General features: G+C 43.6%; 2 protein-coding genes across 4 annotated transcripts in view; both read right to left on the bottom strand.

The window, feature by feature from the left end:
* Positions 1 to 21,302, bottom strand: part of LOC122902784 (transport and Golgi organization protein 1 homolog) — a 112,525-nt gene that overhangs the window by 34,792 nt on the left and 56,431 nt on the right. The window lies entirely within an intron of this gene.
* The window catches only part of LOC122902783 (transport and Golgi organization protein 1 homolog), a 56,023-nt gene that overhangs the window by 25,748 nt on the left and 8,973 nt on the right, over positions 1 to 21,302 (bottom strand). For both annotated transcript variants that reach the window (XM_044242755.1, XM_044242754.1), the window contains exon 3: positions 5,756 to 5,819. In XM_044242755.1, the coding sequence (XP_044098690.1) occupies positions 5,756 to 5,817 (62 nt within the window). In that variant the 5' untranslated portion in view covers positions 5,818 to 5,819. The remainder of the gene's footprint in view (positions 1 to 5,755; positions 5,820 to 21,302) is intronic.

A 21,302-nucleotide genomic window follows, 5' to 3' on the forward strand; every position in this document is an offset into this window, starting at 1 on the left:
TGGTCAGGCAAGGAAAGGACAAGCTGAAATACCATTTGAGACAATGAGGAATATCAAAGACATTTCCTGTGTATCTGTCACAAAAAATCAACTTTACAAACCCTCAATCAGCCTCCAGGAGGTAAGCATACCTCTCAACTACCTCCTCCTGGAGGAGAAGGAGCACAGAGGCATTTCCAAGGAGCTGGGGCAAACTTTTGGCAGTGATGAGTGTGTTTATCAACTTACCATGATGATGGCTTCCTTGTTGCTTACCTATATCTAAAATCAACAAAAAGTATTCTTTGAAAAAGATGTTGTGATCATATATACATTATAACACACTAAAGCTGCAGGCAAAATCTAATAGACAAATCTTAAGATATTTTATTTTATCTACAAGCACATTGCAAATGTTTTTTCTATAGCTAACAGAACTTGAGAATTTATAAGCCAACATAAAATGAATAAGGTAAGTTAATGTAAACTTAGATTAGGTAAGGAGTCAGTGACTTCTATTGTACATCCATGAAGGACCTGGAAAGACTCCTTTGGAACATTTCCAAAACTACACCCAAAATTTATGGACGGATGAGAGAAAGTATGAATAGAATTTGTACTAGAGGACAAATGAGCACATTATATGGACACATGTTTATAGATCAGGACATAAGTGAGAGAGACCGGGGGCTGCTCGTTAATATGACATGTGATTATTGCCCAATAAAAATAAATCAGAGTGACTGATTAGTTTCTGAAAACATTGATGTTTTCTTTCAATGCTCACTCTGATTCTGAATCACAAAACCAGATGTCAGATTTCTTAAGTACATAATCAGGTGATCATGTATATTCTAAGGATATCTGTGAGGTTTAGTATCTCCAAAAAGCCAATGGAAGCAATTCATGTTCCTATTTCTTGGTACTGTAAAAAAATCATGCAAGAGCAACTTAAAATTTAACTTTCTAAAGAGGGAAAATATTAACGAATGTATTTATTTATTTGAAAGAGAGAGGGGGAAGGGCAGAGGGAGACTGAGTAGCTGAGTGCCAGCTGAGCAGGGAGCCCAACCAGGGCTCAATCCCAGGACCCTGGGATCATGACCCAAGCCTAAGGCAGACACTTAACTGCCTGAACCACCCAGGTGCCTGTGAATTCTAAGAATACAAAATTCCTGGATATGAACATCAAGGCTAGGAACACATCATTTTACAAAAAACTACATTTAGAAGTATTTCAGGAGAAAAGACACTAACATTGCAATTCATACTAATTCACACCAAGCTTGAATTGTGTGCAAACACACCTCTCTAGAAAGGAGCTCCTGAAATCTAAAACATTTCCCTCTTCAGCCCTCACAGCTGAGGTCAGGAAAGTGTGTGCTGGTGGGAAATGTACACTGTCTTTAATAGCCACAGTCTGGAAGAGAGCAGTAGCTGTCAGTGCAATGGTTGGTCATGGGGATCAAATGCACAAAAGACAGAGGCTGTCTTGTCAGGAATGTAAAACACGCCCAGCTGTGGGCACTCAGTACATCTGGCAGCTGTCTGGATGCTGATATCGGTAGCTGAGTCTTAACTAGAGGACAGCCAGTGGGGCCAAAAACCCTAGGTTCTCCGACATTGGCCATGAGCAGGTGGCGGTGGGAAATGCAAGACCAGTTCACTTAGGCAAGAGTTCAGAGATGAGGAAGGGTGAGAAAGGTGAACCGATCCATGAGATGCAGCCCAGGTAGAGGGAATCATTCCAATCCAGACGACCAAGAAATTCCCTCTTCTGAAGACTCCAATGAAACAGAATGAAGTCTCTTTTGACTAGAGGTCTTCACGTGGGATGGGTCTGCCTCAATACAAGCATCCTTCTTGACTACTGACACTTCCGGATCCCTCTTTCATAATCTGGTGCAAGCGAATCTAAAGAAGTATACTTATTTCCAGGGGTGTTCCCTAACTGTTGGCTTACTCTCTCTCTCTCCTCGGGTATAGAGTTTACTTTTTCATGACAGAGTGAAATATTCATGCTGGAAACCACGTATTTCTTTATATTTGGACAATCCTAAGGACATGCAGAACTTTCTTATTCTGGGGAAATCAACACTCTACACATACTTGGTCAAAGAAAGGACAACAACTTATTCACTTCCTGATCACATCACTCCTAGTGATTTTCCTGTGACATATATCCCAGCAGGTTGCAGTCTATTAGTGTCTTCTGGGATGCTCAGGTCTCCATGGACCTGGTGGGACACACGGTCCCTGGTGACAGCCTCCAAGAACAGAAGGAAAGGGCTGATTCAGAAGTTGCTAAAAGTCAACCAACCAAGAAGCAGAGCAAAAAGGTCATTTCACTTCTTAACACTCTAGTCCCAACACCAATGCTTAAGATACCCAGGTCTGTCAAACTTTACAAATATAAACAATGCACTGACACAAAAACAAACTAAACAGAAGCTGGACCCTGAATTTACCCGGCTTGCAGGAGGATCTTCAGCGGGATTCGAGGGTACAATCTAACACCCCTAGCTCCTACTAAATTAGAGTTCCTGACATTTTCAAAGACAATTTTAAAGAGATATAATGTACCTATCACACAAGCCCCCTATTTAGGACAAAGAGCTCAATGGCTTTTCCTATCTTCACAAATTCTTCCTCTTGACACTATAAACCTGGAGCCTTCAGGTTTCCATCCGACCAAAGCTGTGCTTCTTGGACCAAGCAGCACAGACAGGACCCAAAACATGAGGGAAATGGCTGTGGCCACAACCCTTTCAGGTTGACCCTGAAACCTGCCCTGTGGTGTCCAGTCATCAGGAAGAACTCTCGTTCTTCTGAAGTTACCATCAAGAACCCCATGAAAAAGTTGTGGTTAAATAACCCAGTCGGAAGGAAGACACCACTAGCAGCTCATGGGCACCCAAGTAGCTCAGTCAGATAAGTGACCAAGTCTTGGTTTGGATCAAGTCATGATCTCATGGTCCTGAGTTTGAGGCCCACTTTGGGCTCTGTGCTCACTGCACAGCTGGTTTGGGATTTTCTCTTTCCCACCCTCTCTGCTCTGCCCCCTACATATGAGCCCTTTTTCTCTATTCCTCAAATAAATCATATCAAAAGAAGAAGAAGAAGAAGAAGAAGAAGAAGAAGAATGAGGAGGAGGAGAAGAATGAGGAGGAGGAGAAGAAGAAGAAGGAGAAGGGGAAGAAGGAGAAGGGGAAGAAGGAGAAGGGGAAGAAGGAGAAGAAGGAAGACACGAGTGAAGTGTCACATTTACTCACATTTGGGTTAGGGGAACTGGGACACTGGAGCAAGACAAGCCAGAAGAGCAGCCTTTGCACCATCATGTCCTGGTCCTTTTAAGGGGCACTGTGGGCCCAGGGAGGAAGTGGAGATGGTTCGGGGGGCAGGGGAGGGTGGGTTGGGGGTGTTCGGAAGGGGTGGGGATGGGAGGGTAGTAATTAGGGAAGGGAATAGGGAAGAAATAGAGGGTAGGATGGTCAGGAGAAGAAGGGGTCAGGGTCAGATTAAGTAATCGAGGGGAAATAGCATGGTTCAGAAAGGTTAGGAGGTCAGCAGGTTAGTAAAGGACAAGGTCAGCAGGACACATTAGCAGGTAAAGTGAACTCTTAGGAGCAGTTGGTGTGGAGAATCCATCCTCCACCAAGCCTTCCCAGGTTTGAACGTTTCCTTAGCAACCTAGAAACATTCTAATCTCTCCACCAATCCTCTGCCTTTGCCCCTAGAAGCTCAACATGAATGCTACAGGGGACCTCATTGGTACAAAGCCCCTTCCCACCTGATACCCCAACATGTGCCATCCCAACGACAGATCCTCTCTGGATCTTTAGCCATCCTTCTTGTTTGCTTCCTCCAACCCAGGTCCCTGTTCCCTCTTCTGGGCGCTCTCTCCTTCCCTTCCAAACTCCCGTCTGAGAGCCACTGGCTGAACAATGTAGAAAGCAAAGGAGAACCAAACTGCAACAACAAGCAAGTACACAACCAGAGTAGGAGGTTCAAGCCCTCTCTCAGCAACTCAACGCCAACAGAACATCCACAAGATGTAGATCTTTATGGCAAACCATCTGAATCTCATAGCTGTCTCCATACATATCTGTCCACATCCACATCCACTGATTTTAGGCACATAGGAGTCCATTACAAAAATGCACCCAATTAACTTTAGCCATAAGGGAAATTTCAATTTTGTTTCAGATGCATTATTTCAGGCAACTACAGAGCATCTTGTGGTAATATAATGTGCAGAAATCACTGATAAAAAGTGAACTAGAAATATCCATATGTTTAGAAATTTAGAAGTAACTCTATCAACGGAACAGGAGTAAAGAAATAGAAAAAAGAGGGGCTCCTGGTGGCTCAGGTCATGATCAGGTCATGATCTGGGATCAAGCCCCACATCGGGCTCTGTGCTCAGCAGGGAGCCTGCTTGCCCCTCACTCTCTGCCGGCCTCTCTGCCAACTTGTGATCTCTCTCTCTCTCTCTGTGTGTGTCAAATAAGTAAATAAAATCTTAAATAAAAAAGAAATAGAAAAGGAAAAGAGAAACACTGGAATTGAATGATACGAGGATGATACAATTGAAATCAAATATGTCTTCTGGGCTGGAATATCCTCCGGTATTAGTCTGAGAAGACTTAATGGTCTCAAAATCATCCCCAATTGACTGAGACATTGGAACACCTCCGACAGAGTAGATCTGTCACTGCTCTTTGTGACCCTCCTACCCACTAGCTTCGGTTTACATGAGGGACCTTTACAGGGAAACAATCCAATCAGACTCTAATGTCATCTTCTGGGACCTCCAGGAATGAGAGCATTTTAAGAGAAGACTTTCACCAGCTTCTCCCCTGGCGGATCCAGGACAACACGCAGAGAGCTGGCAGCTCCATCTGTGCTGGGTGGGGACGGCCAAGGAGGTGGGCAGGTCCAGGGACCCATCAGACTAGACAAATCCCTTGTTATCTTCTCTCCTGGGGCCTGTCCTGAGCTGAACTTCCTAAACTGTGTCTCCTTAGGACTCTCAAATATTTCCTCAACTCCTTCTGGCCCAAGATAACTGATTGTCAGTGCTCTACAAACCACCACTTTATTACTGTGTAAATTTCTTGTAAACAGGAACCCATTCTAGTACTGCTTAAATAGAACAACAGCTTGTTATTTCTAATTAACATATAATGTATTTTTTGTTTCAGGGGTAGTCTGTGATTCATCAGTCTCACACAGTTCAAGCACTCACCAAAGCACATACCCTCTCCAATGCCCATACCCCAACCACCCCACCCTTCCCACCCACTTCCACTCCTGCAACCCTCAGTTAGAACAAAATCTTAAACATACACATACAGAAACCATAAAAAGCAAGCCAACAACAAAACAAGGATAACAAAACAAAGTATTCAATTCTGCTTAGATGCCACTGTCCACCTCAAGAGCCTAAGAGTTGGGCTGCCCTGCTTGTAGAAGGAGACCAGCTATGGAAGGGGTGGAGTCAGACTAGCCCAAAAGTGAACAGGAGAGGGGCCCAACATGCAAGGGGGGCCAGGGACTTCCATGGAAGATGGCCAGAGTCACCTTGATTAGAACTGGAATCAGGAGCAGGGAAAGAAGAAGGGAACAGAGTTTGGGGGCCTCAAATAGGTGAGATCAGTCATGGAGTTGAGGAGGTGTCCCCAAAGCCAGTGTCAGCCTCCCATCTATGAAACCCTTTGTAGCCCCTGGAGACAAGCCGGGAGCCTAGAGTTTGAGATCCAGCTGTCCTGCTTACCTGCTGTTTGGCCCGGTGCTCATTTCCTTCAGTGAACCGGGAGTGTCCATGCCCATGTCCATAACTGTGTGGAGGACAAGAAGAAGTCACATGTTGAGAACACGCAGACATGGGCGTCATCACCTCCATGGGCTCAATGTCTTTGGAGATCCAGTGCCTCATGTCTCACCCCTGTTAATGGCAGCCCAGGTGACAACCACAGGTCCCTCCTGTTTCAGGCCTGTGCTATGACCTGCCCTTTGCCCACATCAGCATTCCGGCACCAGATGGCAGGAGGACCCCATGAACTGTGGGGAGAGCTGTGGGCCCCTGGCAAGACTAAGAGATTCCTGGACCGTGGGAAAGGTGATCAAGTGAGGGATTATACAGGACTGGGGAACTGAGCTCCGGGGCACCCTGGAAGAAATGGGGGATTGGGCACCTGTGGAAAGGGCTGGAGGCATCTTACAAGATTCCTGGGTCCCCACAGGGCAGATCCCTCCTACATTCCTGCTGGTGCTGGCAGGGATCTGGAAGCAACAGCAGCACGAGCAGCAGAAGCAGCAGCAGATCAATGGGATCCTGGATGGACTTGGGAAGAATGGTCTGGCAGGTAAGTGGAATCACAGGCTGGGATGCCCTTGGCCTCCTCCTCCTTCCCCAGCCACCTCTCAACCTCTGACCCTGACTTCACCTTCCAGCAGGGTATGGGAAAGCCAAGCAGAGGAGGACACCCGCGGCCAAGGAAGGGTCCCTCCCCAGAGCTCTGTGTCCTTGTTTCTGAACAGACAGAAGGAGTCACCCGGGGCCCCTGGAACAGGGTGGAGAATCTGGCCCCAGAGCCCTCTCTGATGGGGCCTGGGGAGAATCCTGGAGGGACAGAATGTAGCACTAGTTCTTAGGCTAAAAAGTATATGTTTATTAAGGAAATGGAAAAAACAATTTGCCAGTTGAGCCTCTGGAAGAGAACGGGACCAACTTCCATTCTTCCAATTTCTACTCTTTGCCTGGAAAATTACTTTACATCTCCAAACCTCTGTGTCCTTCTCTGTGATGTGGGGACAGCACGGCTTCATTCCTCAGGGCATGGATGCAAAGATTCATCAAGATCCATAATACAAAGCTAGTTTAAACTGATACTTATACCTATCACTATCATAATTATTTCTTTTCTTTTTAAAAGATTTTATTTATTTATTTGACAGAGAGAGATCACAAGCAGACAGAAAGGCAGGCAGAGAGAGAGAGGAGGAAGCAGGCTCCCTGCTGAGCAGAGAGCCCAATGCGGGCCTCAATCCCAGGACCCTGAGATCATGACCTGAGCTGAAGGCAGCGGCTTAACTCACTGTGCCACCCAGGTGCCCTATCATCATTTTTTCTTAAAGATTGAACTTGTTTTTCCCAACGTTATGCTAAATAAATTTATATTTACTTTCTTTTTTTTCCAATTTATTTATTTTCAGAAAAACAGTATTCATTATTTTTTCACCACACCCAGTGCTCCATGCAAGCTGTGCCCTCTATAATACCCACCACCTGGTACCCCAACCTCCCACCCCCCCACCACTTCAAACCCCTCAGATTGTTTTTCAGAGTCCATAGTCTCTCATGGTTCATCTCCCCTTCCAATTTAGCCCAAAGCACATACCCTCCCCAATGTCCATAACCCTACCCCCCTTCTCCCAACCCCCCTCCCCCCAGCAACCCACAGTTTGTTTCGTGAGATTAAGAGTCACTTATGGTTTGTCTCCCTCCCTATCCCATCTTGTTTCATGGATTCTTCTCCTACCCACTTAAGCCCCCATGTTGCATCACCACTCCCTCATATTAGGGAGATCATATGATAGTTGTCTTTCTCCGCTTGACTTATTTCGCTAAGCATGATACACTCTAGTTCCATCCATGTTGTCGCAAATGGCAAGATTTCGTTTCTTTTGATGGCTGCATAGTATTCCATTGTGTATATATACCACATCTTCTTGATCCATTCATCTGTTGATGGACATCTAGGTTCTTTCCATAGTTTGGCTATTGTGGACATTGCTGCTATAAACATTCGGGTGCACGTGCCCCTTTGGATCACTACGTTTGTATCTTTAGGGTAAATTCCCAGTAGTGCAATTGCTGGGTCATAGGGCAGTTCTATTTTCAACATTTTGAGGAACCTCCATGCTGTTTTCCAGAGGGGTTGCACCAGCTTGCATTCCCACCAACAGTGTAGGAGGGTTCCCCTTTCTCCGCATCCTCGCCAGCATCTGTCATTTCCTGACTTGTTGATTTTAGCCATTCTGACTTGTGTGAGGTGATATCTCATTGTGGTTTTGATTTGTATTTCCCTGATGCCGAGTGATATGGAGCACGTTTTCATGTGTCTGTTGGCCATCTGGATGTCTTCTTTGCAGAAACGTCTGTTCATGTCCTCTGCCCATTTCTTGATTGGATTATTTGTTCTTTGGGTGTTGAGTTTGTTAAGTTCTTTATAGATTTTGGACACTAGTCCTTTATCTGATATGTCATTTGCAAATATCTTCTCCCATTCTGTCAGTTGATTTTTGGTTTTGTTAACTGTTTCCTTTGCTGTGCAAAAGCTTTTGATTTTGATGAAATCCCAAAAATTCATTTTTGCCCTTGCTTCCCTTGCCTTTGCCGATGTTCCTAGGAAGATGTTGTTGCGGCTGAGGTCGAAGAGGTTGCTGCCTGTGTTCTCCTCAAGGATTTTGATGGATTCCTTTCTCACATTGAGGTCCTTAATCCATTTTGAATCTATTTTTGTGTGTGGTGTAAGGAAATGGTCCAATTTCATTTTTCTGCACGTGGCTGTCCAATTTTCCCAACACCATTTATTGAAGAGGCTGTCTTTTTTCCATTGGACATTCTTTCCTGCTTTGTCGAAGATTAGTTGACCATAGAGTTGAGGGTCTATTTCTGGGCTCTCTATTCTGTTCCATTGGTCTATGTGTCTTTTTTTGTGCCAGTACCATGCTGTCTTGATGATGACAGCTTTGTAATAAAGCTTGAAGTCTGGAATTGTGATGCCACCAACTTTGGCTTTCTTTTTCAATATCCCTTTGGCTATTCGAGGTCTTTTCTGGTTCCATATAAATTTTAAAATTATTTGTTCCATTTCTTTGAAAAAGATGGATGGTACTTTGATAGGAATTGCATTAAATGTGTAGATTGCTTTAGGTAGTATAGACATTTTCACAATATTTATTCTTCCATCCAGGAGCATGGAACATTTTTCCATTTCTTTGTGTCTTCCTCAATTTCTTTCATGAGTACTTTATAGTTTTCTGAGTATAGATTCTTAGCCTCTTTGGTTAGGTTTATTCCTAGGTATCTTATGGTTTGGGGTGCAATTGTAAATGGGATTGACTCCTTAATTTCTCTTTCTTCTGTCTTGTTGTTGGTGTAGAGAAATGCAACTGATTTCTGTGCATTGATCTTATATCCTGACACTTTACTGAATTCCTGTATAAGTTCTAGCCGTTTTGGAGTGGAGTCTTTTGGGTTTCCCACATAGAGTATCATATCATCTGCGAAGAGTGATAATTTGACTTCTTCTTTGCCGGTTTGGATGCCTTTAATTTCCTTTTGTTGTCTGATTGCTGAGGCTAGCACTTCTAGTACTATGTTGAATAGCAGTGGTGATAATGGACATCCCTGCCGTGTTCCTGACCTTAGTGGAAAAGCTTTCAGTTTTTCTCCATTGAGAATGATATTTGCAGTGGGTTTTTCATAGATGGCTTTGATGATATTGAGGTATGTGCCCTCTATCCCTACACTTTGAAGGGTTTTGATCAGGAAGGGATGCTGTACTTTGTCAAATGCTTTTTCAGCATCTATTGAGAGTATCATATGGTTCTTGTTCTTTCTTTTATTGATGTGTTGTATCACATTGACTGATTTGCGGATGTTGAACCAACCTTGCAGCGTGGGATAAATCCCACTTGGTCGTGGTGAATAATCCTTTTAATGTACTGTTGAATCCTATTGGCTAGTACTTTGGTGAGAATTTTTGCATCTGTGTTCATCAAGGATATTGGTCTACAGCTCTCTTTTTTGATGGGATCCTTGTCTGGTTTTGGGATCAAGGTGATGCTGGCCTCATAAAATGAGTTTGGGAGTTTTCCTTCCATTTCTATTTTTTGGAACAGTTTCAGGAGAATAGGAATTAGTTCTTCTTTAAATGTTTGGTAGAATTCCCCCGGGAAGCCATCTGGCCCTGGGCTTTTGTTTGTTTGGAGATTTTTAATGACTGTTTCAATCTCCTTACTGGTTATGGGTCTGTTTAGGCTTTCTATTTCTTCCTGGTTCAATTTTGGTCGTTTATATGTTTCTAGGAATGCATCCATTTCTTCCAGATTGTCAAATTTGTTGGCGTAGAGTTGCTCCTAGTATGTTCTTATAATAGTTTGTATTTCTTTGGTGTTAGTTGTGATCTCTCCTCTTTCATTCATGATTTTATTTATTTGGGTCCTTTCTCTTTTCTTTTTGATAAGTCTGGCCAAGGGTTTATCAATTTTATTAATTCTTTCAAAGAACCAGCTCCTAGTTTGGTTGATTTGTTCTATTGTTTTTTTGGTTTCTATTTCATTGATTTCTGCTCTGATCTTTATGATTTCTCTTCTCCTGCTGGGCTTAGGGTTTCTTTCTTGTTCTTTCTCCAGCTCCTTTAGGTGTAGGGTTAGGTTGTGTACCTGAGACCTTTCTTGTTTCTTGAGAAAAGCTTGTACCGCTATATATTTTCCTCTCAGGACTGCCTTTGTTGTGTCCCACAGATTTTGAACCGTTGTATTTTCATTATCATTTGTTTCCATGATTTTTTTCAATTCTTCTTTAATTTCCCGGTTGACCCATTCATTCTTTAGAAGGATGCTGTTTAGTCTCCATGTATTTGTGTTCTTTCCAAACTTCCTCTTGTGGTTGAGTTCTAGCTTCAGAGCATTGTGGTCTGAAAATATGCAGGGAATGATCCCAATCTTTTGATACCGGTTGAGTCCTGATTTAGGACCGAGGATGTGATCTATTCTGGAGAATGTTCCATGTGCACTAGAGAAGAATGTGTATTCTGTTGCTTTGGGATGAAATGTTCTGAATATATCTGTGATGTCCATCTCATCCAGTGTATCATTTAAGGCCTTTATTTCCCTGTTGATCTTTTGCTTGGATGATCTGTCCATTTCAGTGAGGGGAGTGTTAAAGTCCCCTACTATTATTGTATTATTGTTGATGTGTTTCTTTGATTTTGTTATTAATTGGTTTATATAGTTGGCTGCTCCCACATTGGGGGCATAGATATTTAAAATTGTTAGATCTTCTTGTTGGACAGACCCTTTGAGTATGATATAGTGTCCTTCCTAATCTCTTATTATAGTCTTTGGCTTAAAATCTAAGTGATCTGATATAAGGATTGCCAATCCTGCTTTTTTCTGATGTCCATTAGCATGGTAAATTCTTTTCCACCCCCTCACTTTAAGTCTGGAGGTGTCTTCGGGTTTAAAATGGGTTTCTTGGAGGCAACATATAGATGGGTTTTGTTTTTTTTATCCATTCTGATACCCTGTGTCTTTTGATTGGGGCATTTAGCCCATTAACATTCAGGGTAACTATTGAGAAATATGATTTTAGTGACATTGTATTGCCTGTAAGGTGACTGTTACTGTATATTGTCTCTGTTCCTTTCTGATCTACCACTTGTAGGCTCTCTCTTTGCTTAGAGGACCCCTTTCAGTATTTCCTGGAGAGCTGGTTTGGTGTTTGCAAATTCTTTCAGTTTTTGTTTGTCCTGGAAGCTTTTAATCTCTCCTTCTATTTTCAATGATAACCTAGCTGGATATAGTATTCTTGGCTGCATGTTTTTCTCGTTTAGTGCTCTGAAAATGTCATGCCAGCTCTTTCTGGCCTGCCAGGTCTCTGTGGATAAGTCAGCTGCCAATCTAATACTTTTACCATTGTATGTTACAGACTTCTTTTCCCGGGCTGCTTTTAGGATTTTCTCTTTGTCACTAAGGCTTGTAAATTTTACTATTAGGTGACGGGGTGTGGGCCTATTCTTATTGATTTTGAGGGGCGTTCTCTGAACCTCCTGAATTTTGATGCTCTTTCCCTTTGCCATATTGGGGAAATTCTCCCCAATAATTCTCTCCAGTATACCTTCTGCTCCCCTCTCTCTTTCTTCTTCTTCTGGAATCCCAATTATTCTAATGTTGTTTCGTCTGATGGTGTCACTTATCTCTCGAATTCTCTCCTCATGGTCCAGTAGCTGTTTGTCCCTCTTTTGCTCAGCTTCTTTATTCTCTGTCATTTGGTCTTCTATATCGCTAATTCTTTCTTCTGCCTCATTTATCCTAGCAGTGAGAGCCTCCATTTTTGATTGAACTCCATTAATAGCTTTTTTGATTTCAACTTGGTTGGATTTTAGATCTTTTATTTCTCCAGAAAGGGCTTTTATATCTCTGGAGAGGGTTTCTCTAATATCTTCCATGCCTTTTTCAAGCCCGGCTATAACCTTGAGAACTGTCATTTTGAACTCTAGATCTGACATATTACCAATGTCTGTATTGATTAGGTCCCTAGCCTTTGGTACTGCCTCTTGTTCTTTTTTTTGTTGTGAATTTTTCCGCCTTGTCATTTTGTCCAGCTAAGAGTATGTGAAGGAGCAAGTAAAATACTAAAAGGGTGGCAACAATCCCAGGAAAATATCCTTTAACCAAATCAGAAGAGATCCCAAATCGTGAGGGGGGATTTCTCCTCCCTCACGATTGGGTGAGGGATCTCCTTTGATTGGGATCTCCCAATCTCTTCTGATTGGGATCTCTTCTGATTTGGGGATAAAAAGAGGTTCAAAAAGAAAGAAAGAAAAAAAATAAAAAAAGAATTAAAAAAAGGAGATTGAATTAAAAATTCAATCAAGAATTTAAAAAAGAATTAAGAAAAAAAAAGATTGAAGAGATTAGGATCTCTTCTGATTTGGGGATAAAAAGAGGTTCAAAAAGAAAGAAAGAAAAAAAAGAAAAAAAAAAGAATTAAAAAAAAGAAAATGAATAAAGAAAAGTATAAAAAAGAAAATATATATATATATTAGATAATCTAGTTAAAAAACGTTAAAAAAGAAAAGGGTAAAAGTTATAAAAATTTTTAGCAGAAGAAGTGAAAAAAAATGAAAAAGAAAAAAATTAAATTAACTGCAAGACTGAAAAATCACAGGCAGAAAGCCATGAGTTCTGTGGTTTGTTTTCTCCTCCTCTGGAATTCTGCTGCTCTCTCCTTGGTATTGAAACTGCACTCCTTGGTAGGTGAACTTGGTCTTGCCTGGATTTCTTGTTGATCTTCTGGGGGAGGGGCCTGTTGTAGTGATTCTCAAGTGTTTTTGCCCCAGGCGGAATTACACCGCCCTTACCAGGGGCCGGGCTGAGTGATCTGCTTGGCTTTGCTTTCAGGAGCTTTTGTTCCCTGAGCACTTTCCGTAGAGTTCCGGAGGATGGGAACACAAATGGCGGCCTCCTGGTCTCTGGCCCGGAGGAGCCGAGAGCCCGGAGCCCCGCTCCCCTGTGCGCCCTCAGTGAACAGCTCCTAGTAACTCGCGTCTGCCTAACCTCCGGCCCCGCTCCGAGCTCAGCGAGCCTGCGACCGGTTCAAGGCAACTCCGAGCTGCGAGCTTACTGTCGGCTCTGTCTCTGCAGCCGGCTTTCCCGTTCCAATATCCACAAGCTCTGCGACACTCAGACACCCCCGATCCTTCTGTGACCCCACGGGACGTGAGGTCACGCCCACCCCGTGTGGGCTTCGCCCCGGTTTAGCCTCCGGAGCGATGTCCCTCAGCAGAGCAGACTTTTAAAAGTCCTGATTTTGTGCTCCGTTGCTCCGCCGATTGCCGGGAGCCGGCCCCTCCCCCCGCGGTCTATCTTCCCGTCGCTTTGGATTCACTTCTCCGCCAGTCCTACCTTTCAGAAAGTGGTTGTTTTTCTGTTTCTAGAATTGCTGTTCTTCTTCTCTTCGATCTGCTGATGGATTTGCAGGTGTTTGCAATCTTTAGATAAGCTCTCTAGCTGATCTCCTGCTAGCTGAGGTAGTCTCAGCCTGCTACTTCTCTGCCATCTTGACTCCTCCTATATTTACTTTCTTAAAAAGATTTTATTATTTGAGAGACAGTGAGCACAAGTTGTGGGCAGATGCAGAGGGAGAGGGAGAGGCAGCCTCCTCGCTGAGCAGGGAGGATTCAGGGCTCAGTTTTAGGACCCTGAGATCAGGATGACAGTTAAAGGCACATGCTTAACTGACTGAGCCACCCAGCCACGGAGGGCCCCTGAGAAGGAGCCCCCAGGACTGCAGCAGTGGGAACAGCCCCAATCCTGATGCCTAGCAGGAGAGATACATCCCCAGCGCCAGGATATCCTCCAGCCCCGGGAACTCCATCTTAGCAGTGCCTGCCTCCCCCCACCCTGGGTGGCCCCAGAGTTTAGCCGGTGCCAGGCCCTGCCTGCCCCCAGCCCTTCCACCCATTCCACCCCTCCACTCCATGCAGGTACCTAGTCATGCTCTTCTTGTGGCCCATGGTCAAGGATGGGCTGTACCCCCGCCAAGCCCCCAAAAGCCAAAACCAGTGCTGCTTGGAGGAGTAACGCCATAGGTGGAGTCCTCGTGGTCCGTCCCTCTCCCTTCACAGCCCAGGACCTCAGCCCTACCTAGGCCACTGGGCCTCGAGCACCCTCCATCACCGCCACTGCCTCCGCCGCCACCCCTTGAGCCTCCACAGCTGCCAGTGTCCTGAGACCAGCTCCCACCTGTGCTGCCTCCACTGAGTGCATGTCAGGGAGTGTGTGCTCCTTGGGGGCGCATGGGCCTGCTGGTGACCTAGTGGCCCAGCAAGGTGGAGTGTGTGAGCCTGGCAAGTGGCAATGGGCTCCAGACCCTGCAAGTCTGCCTTAAGGGGCTGTAGCGGGGACCCAGTCCAGAAGCCGTTCCCAGGGAAGCAGTTCCCCACACTGAGGCTTGCAACTGCCAATGCTGCTTGCTATGCCTCTAGGCTTGGAGTGCCCTGGGAGCCAGCGGGCCTCTTTCTTTTGGCTCCAGTTCCCCTGCTCCCTTCTGCTCTTCTGCCACCAGGAGCTTTGGAGCAACCTCTCCTAAAGTCCTGGCCTCCTGCCCATACCCCAGGCCGAAGCCCCTTCCCAGGCTCCTGAGGCAGGAGAGAACTGTGCTGACAAAATAAAGACAGCAATGCATACCCTGGAAAGCTGAATCCACATGTGACAACACAGAGACCAAAGGCTTAATTACACGTGCTCCATCAGACCCCGTCCAGACACCAGTGCCCTGAGTGGGGGAGAGTCATTCACAATCTCTCTCCTGCCTGGGACTACTGATTTTAATGATGGCATGCCATGTTCTTTTGAGGAATTGTGTAATTTTCTGAATGAGTAAAGTGACAAACAGTACAGTCAGCAGTGTTATACTACATATTCTCAGTCCATTTTCAGGGCTCAGAGGGTTAAGCATGCCACTCCCGACTCTGGCTCACGTCATGATCTCAGGGTCCTGGGATGGAGCCTTCAGTCTGGCTCCTGGCTCAGTGCAGAGTGTACTTGACATTATTACTCTCTCCCTTTACCCTCCCCATGCCCCCGATGGAGACTCTCAAATAAACAAATATCCTTAAAAGGATAAATAAACCTTTAAAACAAAACAACAACAACAACAACAACAACAACAAAACAAATAACAACAAAAACAAAAACAAAACCCTCCTTACCTAAAAAGGAAGGAGGGAACCATGGGGACGAAGATGCCACCCACAAAAAGGCCCTCCTTAACAGAGCCAAAGAGAAAATGAGAGCCAAAGGACTACAGCACGCTTCATTTAGGGATCCACAATTACCTGAAGTTCTACTGAACTGAGTTAGTGCTGACAACTTCCTCAAGTAGCTGCCATTTACCAAAAGAGCTTTTACTAATCTTGGAATTTCTTCAGCATTGACAGAAGCACAGGAGAAACCTATGCCACATGAGGAATGCACTCCATCCTCCCAAGCCAGTAACTGACAGGATACACTGACAAGTTAGCTGGCCTGGTCTCAGGATGTGGCAGGCAACTAAGGAAAGGATGACTGCCTGTCCACGAAGGTTCCACCTTTAATTCTCCCCAGCCCCAGGAGCTAAATGGCAGAGGCTTCAGAAATAACCTACAGAAGTAACTATCTCTTGCCCCAAACGAAAGGAGCGTGCACATTGCCCAAAAAGGCAAAGGTGTACCATAACACTGTCTAGAAAGAGGTTCTCATCACTCTGTAGTTTTACATTCTGCTCTGATTTCTGAAAACACTTGCCGCTGGCCACAATTATTTCACTTTTCTGTTTACTTGCTGATTTTCTCTTCTTCGCCACAGTATTCCAAACTCAATGAGAACAAGGACTTTGTCTGTTTTTCCACCACTAGACACCAGAGCCCATTTGGTGGTCTACTCCAGGAAAACCTGTCAAATAAGAACAGCTACCAGGGTAATTTACTGGAAGGTCACCAAGTATACAGAAGATCGAGTCAGTACCAATAAATCACTAAGTCCTATGTAATAGCAAATACAAAGAAAATTACCACCGTTTTGGGATAAGGGTGATCTTAGAAGCCAAAAGGTTGGGTCAAATTAGATGGCTGAGAAGACATGTAGTTTTTCCATGTATTTCATGGAGAAGGTTTATGAAATACAAACACTACAGTAAAATCATGTGCCTTAAGGAGCAAAACCACTGTGGTGGATGACCCCAGACAACAGGGAAGAAGACTGTCTCTACTCCAGGTTAGCTACACCCCAGCCCTGTTTTCTGGGAGTTGGTTTTTTTGTTTGTTTGTTTGTTTGTTTTTCAATCTGAAACTCATTACCTCAGGGAGATGCACTTTTGAGGCAAGATTAGAACTTTTATGTCTCGCTAAGGATGAATGTTTGTACTTCATGACTATCCAAGGGCTATTCAGTTGTTAGGCTACGTGAATTTGAGGAGAGAAACATCCAAAATTACAACTTCAAAAAATGAGGGAGTTCCAGAAGAAAGGAAATGTTTTACAAACAATACAGTGTACCAACTTCTCATTCAATATCCTGAGTACCAACTATCTTCCTTTTAAGTGACATAATTTTATGACACATCTAAAGTAAATTCCTCACTTCTCCCTGCAAAAGCTCTACAAACTTCTCAAGGAGATGGTATGCAAATAAACATGATTTGACTCTAGTATCCCAATAAAATCGGGCACTGAAGACTAGAAAAGTTCTAAATCCATGGGAATGACCCAACACCAAATTTTACCAACTTTCGAGTGAGTGTCATGTAAGCAGTAGCTGAGGGTTCAGATGCAGCGCTACGATCAAAGAGGCACTAATCATCTCCTGCTGCAGCAGTATCTTGGCCATCTTTACTTCCAAAAAAAAAAAAAAAACATGATTGGATTCAGAGAAGCAGCAAGACCGAAGCAAAGTACATTGAATCTACCACGGAGTCTAAGAAGTTACTCTGCTCAACACTCAAGAACGTCCACTTCACAAAAGGGTTAAGTATAGTTGTTAATTTGCAGGGGTGGCTCATTCTAAAAAGATGATGGCATCATCCTTCATGACACTGGCAAACCCTACTTTATCCATCTCCTCTTATTACAGAGGAAAGGGACGGAGTTTCCTCCCCACCCACAGCCACCTTCAATATACACCCCTTTATTTCCTATGTTGAAAGGCTTAGGGTAGAGTTCTCTCAGCATGGTGAGGAGGCAACCTTCCTGGCTGGGAGCAGGTGACCCGTCCAGGCTCTTAAGTTGTATCACAGAACAAACAGGAGACAACCACAGGATAGGATGGAAATCTTCCCAAACTGGTTTGTGGTGATGCTTGCACAAGTCTTTAAAACAACTGAAATTCAATGAATCGTGCACTTACCATGAGTGACTTCGACAAGATGGAAATCATACCTCCATCAAACTACACAATAATCACCAGCCAGGGGCAGACTGCGATGACACAGTTAGAAAAAGGAGTGTATCCAAGACCCAAAGAGACCCTCCATATGACTGACACACCCAATATACATCTCTGTTGCTCCCTGAACCTCTGAGGATCCTGTTCAGTATTTCCTCCTGCTTCCCTTCACATGTTCCTCTGGCACATCTGACCTCCTTCCCATTCTGCTCCACAGCAGACCTTATGAATCCCTACCACGGATCCACCTGGAGTATTCAACAGATAAAGTACACCTGGAAATAACAATGAAAAGTTGGCAGGTGATCTTGTAGAAATCGATTCCTTCTTTCAGAAGAAATGGGAAGGAAAAGGAGGCATTCAAATTTATTCCCCTAGCCAGACTGCTCTAATCTCCTACACAGCACCTTATTTATACCTCTCTCCGAGGCTGTAAAACTTGATTCTGCTCATCCTAGTGCCTTTCTAACCAACTCCTTCCCCACCCCTCACCAATATCTTGACCAGTACCTTTCACCTCCTAGGAATTTCATAAATGCTCTTTGGGGAAGTTATTATTCTCCTCACCCAATTAAGGACACCTGTTCTATCCTCAAAGGGTAAATACAGTTCTGTGTCCTACTGGACCTACCACTCATCAAACTCTGACTTCCTTCCTAGACTTGGTCGATTATGGCAATAAAAACCAAAATGATGAACAAACTCCAAAATGACCACGGGTTAGACCACTGGTGAGGCTGTTGTCATAATACGAATATGAAACACCAGCTCAGAGCAATAAAACCTAACTTCTGTACCAGCCAACAGGTTAACGAATCCCTTTTAAGATTTTTTTAAAGATTATTTATTTATTTATTTGACAGAGAGAGAGAGATCACAAGTAGGCAGAGAGGCAGGCAGGGAGAGAGGAAGGGAAGCAGGCCCCCTGCTGAGCAGAGAGCCTGATGTGGGACTCGATCCCAGGACCCTGAGATCGTGACCTGAGCCGAAGGCAGTGGCTTAACCCACTGAGCCACCCAGGCGTCCCCTCTTTTAAGATTTTTAGAAGTTATTCTAAAATCCCAAATTCTTACCTCGTCCTCAGCATCCAAACCGTTCAACTAGTTTTCTACTGTCATCAATACCAATATGCAAGACAGAAAGTATGAAATCTTTGCAGTACCAAAAAAGAATTACAAGAAAAAGACCCAGGAAGATCACAGAGCTGTAACTAGGATGGCAGGGAAATTAACCAACTCTTTCTATACCTCATGACACCTGGTTGAAGACCTGTTGAAAGTCCCCTTCCCACATGAATCCCATTTCTAGCCTAAGGAATCCCAAATGGGATCTGCTTTCCAATTAAAGATGGCTTCAAGAATGTTTCTCCAACACGTAAACACGGACAATAACCAAGTGGTGAAGAAATAATGAATACTGTTATGCTTAAAATAAATTAAAAAAAATAAATAAATATGAAACAAACAGGCCACAGAAAGTTGGCACCACTTTTCAGAGTGTTAAGTCCTCTGATCTTGAAAATCAGATCATTTGAAATCCCTGAGTTCAAATCCCACTCAAGCAGAGACCTCAAATAATTACACTAAAACCCTTAAAGAAAAGAGAGAAGTATCCTGTTCCTAAAATAGTCTGACTTCAGTAATCTCCTAGATTCGTTAAAAATTGGAATGTCACGCTCATCATCTGTAACTCTGGAACAAACTTCAAACATTTCTATGGCTTTTAAAATCAAAACCATTCAGGTGCTTTCAAAAAGTTGGTAAATCAGATTTTTTGTAAGAAACATGTAGAAACTGAAATGCATTTCATTAGAAGATAATTACTCCCTGCAATACATCAGTATAAACTTGAATTTGGTTTTGGTCTCCACTGGTAAATTTCTCAAGTTCTTAGGAGTTTCCTAGCCATTTACTTGAACATCATCTAAGGGAGCACTCAAAGCCAAACCACAATAAAGAGGTTTGGCCTCTGCGGGATTCTACTTGTAAAAAAATAAGGACACATAAATTAAACACAATAACTACTGCTTTAAGTAACATTTCTAAACTTTCATGCCATTTGTTGGAACTCCCTGTTTCAGAGAGCAAAACAAAATCTATTTAGCTCCCAGAAAGTGCTTTTTCTTTTGTTTTCTTTTTTAAAAGATTTTATTTATCTGACAGACAGAGATCACAAGTAGGCAGAGAGGCAGGCAGAGAGAGAGGAGGAAGCTGGCTCCCTGCTGAGCAAAGAGCCCAATGCAGGAATGGATCCCAGGACCTCAGGACCATGACCCCAGCTGTGCAAGGCAGAATGGTCCAGGCCCAGATGTTGCGGCGTGCCAGTAGGGGCGCCCTGTCCACTCCCCAGTCCCTGTTTCGGTCCCTGGAAAGAGTGGGTGGGTGGTGGCCCAAGCCATATTTCCAGCCCAGGATTCCTAGGAAATTGATATGGCTCTTGTTTCCTTTGCCTTTGGAGACATATCTTGAAAGAAGTTGCTGTGGCTGATATCGAAGAGATTACAGCCTATGTTCTCTTCTAGGATTCTGATGGATTCCTGTCTCACGTTGAGGTCTTTTATCCATTTTCAGTTTATGTTTCTGTACAGTGTAAGAGAATGGTCGAGTTTCATTCTTCTACATATAGCTGTCCAGTTTTCCCAGCACCATTTATTGAAGAGACTGTCTTTTTTCCACTGTATATTTTCCCCTGTTTTGTCAAAGATTAATTGACCATAGAGTAGAGGGTCCATATCTGGGCTCTCTACTCTGTTCCACTGGTCTATGTGTCTGTTTTTATGCCAGTACCATGCTGTCTTGGTGATCACAGCTTTGTAGTAAAGCTTGAAATCAGGTAAGGTGATGCCGCCAGCTTTATTTTTGTTTTTCAACATTTCCTTAGCGATTCAGGGTCCCTTCTGATTCCATACAAATTTTAGGATTATTTGCTCCAGCTCTTTGAAGAATGCCAGTGGAATTTTGATCGGAATGGCATTAAAAGTATAGATTGCTCTAGGCAGTATAGACATTTTAACAATGTTTATTCTTCCGATCCAAGAGCATGGAATTGTCTTCCATCTATTTGTGTCTTCTTCAATTTCTTTCATGAGTGTTCTGCAATTCCTTGAGAACAGATCCTTTACCTCTTTGGTTAGGTTTATTCCCAGGTATCTTATGGTTTTTGCTGCTATAGTAAATGGAATCAATTCTCTAATTTCCCTTTCTGTATTTTCATTGTTAGTGTATAAGAAAGCCACTGATTTCTGCACATTGACTTTGTATCCTGCCACGTTGCTGAATTGCTGTATGAGTTCTAGTAGTTGGGGGTGGGGTCTTTTGGGTTTTCCATATAAAGAATCATGTCATCTGTGAAGAGAGAGAGTTTGACTTCTTCATTACCAATTTGGATACCTTTTATTTCTCTCTGTTGTCTGATTGCTGTAGCTAGGACTTCTAATACTATGTTGAACAAGAGTGGTGAAAGTGGGCATCCTTGTCTTATTCCTGATCTCAATGGGAAGGCTGCAAGCTTTTTCCCATTGAGGATGATATTTGCTGTGGGTATTTCATAGATAGATTTGATGAGGTTCAGGAATGTTCCCTCTATCCCTATACTTTGAAGCGTTT

This window comes from Neovison vison, chromosome 3, assembly GCF_020171115.1.
Source record: "Neovison vison isolate M4711 chromosome 3, ASM_NN_V1, whole genome shotgun sequence".
NCBI classification, from domain to species: domain Eukaryota; kingdom Metazoa; phylum Chordata; class Mammalia; order Carnivora; family Mustelidae; genus Neogale; species Neogale vison.